This window comes from Protomyctophum parallelum (genome assembly GCF_964188405.1).
Source record: "Protomyctophum parallelum genome assembly, chromosome: 2".
NCBI lineage: Eukaryota > Metazoa > Chordata > Actinopteri > Myctophiformes > Myctophidae > Protomyctophum > Protomyctophum parallelum.
Window position 1 is genome coordinate 20,643,524 of NC_139699.1, and position 6,160 is coordinate 20,649,683.

A 6,160-nucleotide genomic window follows, 5' to 3' on the forward strand; every position below is an offset into this window, starting at 1 on the left:
ATCCGGAGCACACCGCTAAATTTGGCGATTGACCAATCAGAATCAAGCATTCAACCAAGCCGTGTAATAAATAAACATACAATGTAAAACGAACCCGTATCCTATCCTTGAGGGAAACAAATGTCCGTTATTTAATAATAACCCTATACAGTAAAGGGACATTAAAGGCTTCTCGAGCAAGGCTAGACTAAAATAATTTATTGTCAGTGAAATCACAGTCCAAACAAAAACCTAAACATTAGTGGATAATCCACTACATGCAGCTGAGTGGTTAGGGCACACACCATATGGGCTCGAATTGCCCATTATGTTATGGAATGAGTTTCCGGTTTGATTCTCGGCCCGTGAAGTTTGCTGCATTTCTCTCCCCTGCCTCACATAAAGCATGGAAACGCCAAAAAATAGAGATGCACAATGTAATCGGCCATAAAAATACCATATCGGTTTTGGATCGGTCTCAAAATAATGCGGATTATTTTCACCGATATTGATGATGTAATAATAATGTGACAGTCAATGGGTAAATTCTGCATTTAAATTGTGTACTCATCTAATTCAGTAGTCATTCAGTAGTAAAAACATACTCTTGAAAAAAGAGTATATTTATTGATTGATTGATTACTTTATTAACAGGCTTTGGGCCAAGGCCCTATAGCCTAGTCCTAGGCTTGTTTCAATTGTTGTCCTCGGAATATATCGGAATCGGTATCGGCAGATATGACCCTGCAAATGAGATCTTTCATAATCATGCACCCCTACAAAAAACGAACCATGACAACTGGATTGATCAGAAACAAACTTCAGGGTACTTTTCACTGAGGACAGAAGGTCAACATGGTGGTCTGGGAGAGGATTACACGCTCTATGAACGATGGACGCTTTTCCTAATACTCTATGTTTTTCCCCCAATTAATCAAGATTGTCAACTCGTAAAAGGCTAGACTAAAATAATTTATTGTCAGTGAAATCACAGTCCAAACACCCAGCCAGCGATGTCACTGACTGACTGGTTTATCAACAGCTTCAAGTCCATAATACTTCCCTGTTGCATAACAGTGACATCACTGTCCTCACCTTGTTATCTTTACCACCTTGTTTCACAGTCTATCTATGCCTCTATGACGCGCTGCCTGTGCCTGTCATCAGCACAACAAGCTCAGCTGTAGACTATTTTGTCACGTTCCGTCGCGCTAATGAAACAATAGATGGGAATCATGGGATTATTATGTCATGTCAGCAGTCAGCACTATCAGAAGATATAACCCAGGTAAAGTAATCTGTCACTCTGCAAGTTTAACTGAAGTTTGTCCAAAGTAATTTCTGATAGCCAGGCTGCAGCACTGCAGATATACAGATTGATTGAAAGTGAAACATGCAAATTGATGTAAACATACATACAGATTGAATGAATATTTGTATATCAGATCGCATCACAACCCCCCCCCCCCCCCCCCGTAAACGTACTTATTGCAGAATGTGCCATTTCACACTTTCACATTTTCAAAATGTGTAAATATATTTTGAAAATAGCCGAAATGTATATAGGGCTGTTTTGTAACGGTATACAATCAAAATATATAAATGAACTTGTAAGATAAAGTTTTCAAATAAATGTAGTGGAGTAAAAGAACAATAATAGTCGCCTCTGAGATGTAGTAGAAGTAAAAGTACTGGAAATTGGAAATACTCAAGTAAAGTACATAATTGTACTTAAGTACAGTACTTAAGTAAATGTACTTACTGTTACTTCACAACACAGTGGCTCAGGATTGGAACCGTGAGCTTCCCACTTCGAACCCTGTGGGCTCCCCCAGAGTTAGCATCGAAGTGTCCTTCAGCAAGACCGTGAACCCCTGATTGCTCCCGATGTGCAGGTTGGTTGCCTTGGTTTACTCTGCCATGTGTGTGTGAATGTAATGCAGAATCCATGTAAAGCACCTTGGATAAAGGGCTCTATATATAAATGCACCATTTATTTACCACTGATTTACTACTGCGGCTGCTCAGGGGCCACTCCCAGCTTGTCGTAGATCTCCTTGAGAACCAGCAGAGCCGTGTCCTTGGACTCCCAGTAGCAGAGGTGAGAATGGGTGGCGAACAAGTACTCGGAAAAGGGAAACAGGTAATCGGTGAAGCTCTTGAAGGGCGTGTCCTGCAGCACGTAGTCGATCCTCCGTCCTGCGTTCAGCATCCCCACCGTGATCTCGTGCTGCCCCGCCTCCGCTGGTTCCTCCACAGACGCCGCCAGAGGAGACTCAGCGGTCTCCTCGTCGTGCACTCCGGGCGTCCCTCCTCGTACGTCTCCTTCTTCCATCGCGGTTTCGTCGGCGCTCTCCTCCGCGGCGGCATTGGCCACCGGTCGTCTGGCGAAGGACTGAAACGCGGTCCTCAGCGTGTCCAGGACGTTCTTCAGGTCCGTGCCCATGTGGCTCAAGCTGTCCTTCAGCTCGTGGATCCTCTTGTTGCCCTTGTGGTGAAGGACGCGCACAGGCTTCTGGTCCCACTCCGAGTCGATGATGGGCTCCACGCGGTAGGCCACGGGGTCGTACGGGTGGAAGATGTTGTAGAAGCTCTTGCACGTGGGGAAGGTGTAGCTGGGGTCGATGCGCTTCACTCCGCGAACCCTCAGGAACATGCCGAGTGGCGAGCCGAACGCGAAAAAGCTCTGAGGATGGAAGTCCAGCTGCGGGTAGTTGATGGACAACTGTCCGATGCCTACGTCAAAGTACTCGTCGCTGCCGACGGACTGGGAGGCTCTGTGCGCCGCCGATGACGCTCCCGACGACCGGCTGCCGGCGCGATCGACGATGGGCGAGGAGGGATTCAGAGGCGGCGCTCGTGGCTCCGTAACCGAGGGACGGGAGGCGGGCCGCTCGTCGACCGGCGTCGTCTCCCCTCTCGGAGCCGCCGTCTGATTGGTCAGCAGGTCGAACAGGATCAGGGAGCCAAGGCTGTGGCCCGCCACGGAGACCTCCCCGGTGAACTCGGGGTGCCGCTGCCGGAAGAGCGCGTGCAGCCGGTTGATCTCCGTCGCCACGGCGTCCACGATGGTCTGGCCGTAGACAGCGCTGTTGTAGAAGAAGACGTCCAGCAGCGTGCTGTTGATGAAGCGGCGCAGGCGGCTGACGCTGGGCAGCGTAATGCGCAGCATGTCGCGGTCCACGCCCCCTGTGCCGCCATGCAGCGCGCTGTGCCAGGTGACGGGCAGGAACTCCACGCGGCCCACCGTGCCGTCGCGCCGGCCGCACGCATAGTGCGATGCCAGCAGGCCCAGGGACACGCGGCGGAAGTCGGCGACGCACTGCGCGATGGAGCGGAAGGCGAGGTCGCACGCCGGCCCGATGCCGTGCACCATGAACACCAGGTGGTCCACGCGCTCGGGCTCGCCCTCCGGGACCTCCGCGAGGACGCTGTCGGCGCCACGCTTCACGGCGCGCGCGTGCGTCTTCTCGGAGCTCCCCGGCGACTGGTACTGCATGATCAGCTTGGGGTTGTCCAGGATCACCGTCTCGCCCGACGGGAACTCCAGCGTCTGCTTCCACTCGTCTAGGCTCGCCGCGGCCGCGTAGGCCTCCTCCAGCCGCTCGCTGAAGTCCTCTGTGTACGGCATGAACTTGACGTCGCTCCTCTCCTTGTAGAACCAGGTGCAGCGGCGCACCTCGTTGGGCGCCTGGTCCCAGTACACAGCGTGGCGCGTCCTCTCCTTGAAGTGCACGTCGTAGTGGCCTCCCTCCACGGCGACCACCACGTCTCCCTTCTTCTCCCCGTCCCCCGAGTTCTTCTGCCTGACAGTGGCGTAGACGTTCTCTAGTTTCTCCGAGTCCTCTCTGCTGAACGGGTGCCAGGAGGCGCTGGCGCTGCTGCTGGCGGCCTGCTGACAGAAGAACCAATGAGAGTTTACTACTTGACAAGGAGGGGGCAGGACCGGGTCCGTCTCGAACATCTCGAAGGGGGGGACGGAGTGTATATATATATATATATATAGGCCTCAAGTCGGTTACGGTGTTGGGTCAGAGCACTAGTACCCTATTGTGCTGAATATAAGACAATGTTTTGTTTTGTTTTCCAATGGAAATATCTTCAAAAACGGGGTCGTATTATAACCGGGGGACTAGACTATTTGATATTCAATGTTCTCTTTCCACAAACGAGACTTGGAAAAAACGGGGGTCGTCTTATATTCTGCACAATCCCGTAGTATCAACTTCAGTTGTGTTGCTATGTGGGGTCAGCATCAGCTGTAATGTATTACCTTCAACTGGGAGCACTACCTCAAGGTTTCCCCTATTCCATTTATCTATTTTGCACACATTCTGCTGTCATGTAGACAAGTATATATGGTTTGCTGTGGATGTCTGACAACATCGATATGTCGTCAGACATCTGCATATTTAGCCACTTTGGCTATTATCATTATAAGATCATCATACATCATCTCATGAACAACTGAATTTGTGTGATTGGTTCGCCTATTTGCTCGTCTACATATGACGTAAATGTTCTCTTCATTGTCAACGGCATAATTATAATGTTTGTGTTGCCATAAATTCACGCCATATTTTGTGGACATTTGACCAAATTTCTCCTTTCATTGTCAATGGAAAAAATATGAGATGTATACAAAAGCTGATTATGTTAAATGTACTGTAAATAAACATTAAAACTCTGCCACAAGATGTCACGGTTATTGCTCTAAACAGACATTAAAAGAGAGAGTTATTTATATGTTCATTGAAAGTGCTCTAAACATAGTCATTAGACTTGATGGGATCGGATGGTAATTCTGACCGAGCATTAGCCCGACATGCGGGAACAACGGTGGGACTAGCGCTGTAGGTTAGAGTAGGTTAGCGCCCCATGACGTAATTCCAAAAGCCAGGCGATGGAGGGGTTATCGCCCCTCTAGTCTCTCAAGACAGACTACTCACGTCAACTAGTCTGTCAAAAAAGCAGTAGAAAAGCAGCCCTCCCCCTATCCACAAGGAGGAGCAGTGCACCAAAGCATTATGGGAATTGTAGTCCAGGAAGGAAGTGAGCCCAGTGTCTGTGACATCATGGACACTAATATCTAAAACCACATATTGCACACATAAAGACCCCAGGAAATTGTGTCCCTTTAAGCGTGGCAACCATGGTAACTGGAGTCCGAGTGTCATACAGTATATATTATTATGGCGGAATACTGTGAAAGCCTTAGTCTAAACACTTGGGCGTGGAGACAGCCTAAGAGCTTTTATGGAAGTCTGAAATAAAGCCCTTAGCTTAGGGAAATAGTTTGCACAAGAGACAAACTGGAGTTTGAAATGTGTGTGTGTGTGTGTGTGTGTGTGTGCGTGCGTGAGTGTGTGCAAATGAGAGAGAGAGAGCGAGAGAGAGAGAGAGAGAGAGAGAGAGAGAGAAAGACATATTTGGTCTGCTTTTTGTCCACTGACAATCAGCAAAAATAAATAAATTATATAATATAAAATATTTATTTTTTGCATACTATACTATAGCCTATATATATATAGTAACCAATAAAGCCTCAGATTAAAAATGTAAAGGTTGAAGCTCTGTGTTTGTGTCAACACAAATGGTCCTTTTTAAGTGAACACACGAGGACAGGAGTGTTATGAGGATGAACTGTGCGTGCCAATCCCACTGACACAGAGCAGAAGGGCCGACATGAATAGTGTTTGTATCCCAGCAAGCCAAATGACGTCATGATGACGTCATGATGACGTCCTCCGGTGACTCTGATGACGTTCAGGATCACAGCCCATATGGGGATGATCTTTATGTTCAGGACTATAGGACAGATCACAGCCCATATGGGGATGATCTTTATGTTCATGACTATAGGACAGATCACAGCCCATATGGGGATGATCTTTACGTTCAGGACTATAGGCCAGATCACAGCCCATATGGGGATGATCTTTATGTTCAGGACTATAGGCCAGATCACAGCCCATATGGGGATGATCTTTATGTTCATGACTAGGCCAGACCACAGCCCATATGGGGATGATCTTTATGTTCAGGACTATAGGCCAGATCACAGCCCATATGGGGATGATCTTTATGTTCATGACTATAGGCCAGATCACAGCCCATATGGGGATGATCTTTATGTTCATGACTATAGGCCAGATCACAGCCCATATGGGGATGATCTTTA

The 6,160-nt window shown here is 48.3% G+C and overlaps 1 protein-coding gene across 1 annotated transcript; it reads right to left on the reverse strand.

The window, feature by feature from the left end:
• Positions 1-1,990: 1,990 nt before the first annotated feature.
• LOC310854548 (triacylglycerol hydrolase DDHD2-like) lies at positions 1,991-3,943 on the reverse strand (the record flags this gene model as incomplete). Its single annotated transcript, XM_083759228.1, has 1 exon — positions 1,991-3,943. The coding sequence occupies one exon, from the start codon at positions 3,941-3,943 to the stop codon at positions 1,991-1,993; it is 1,953 nt and encodes a 650-aa protein (XP_083615354.1).
• Between the last annotated feature and the right edge of the window lie 2,217 nt (positions 3,944-6,160).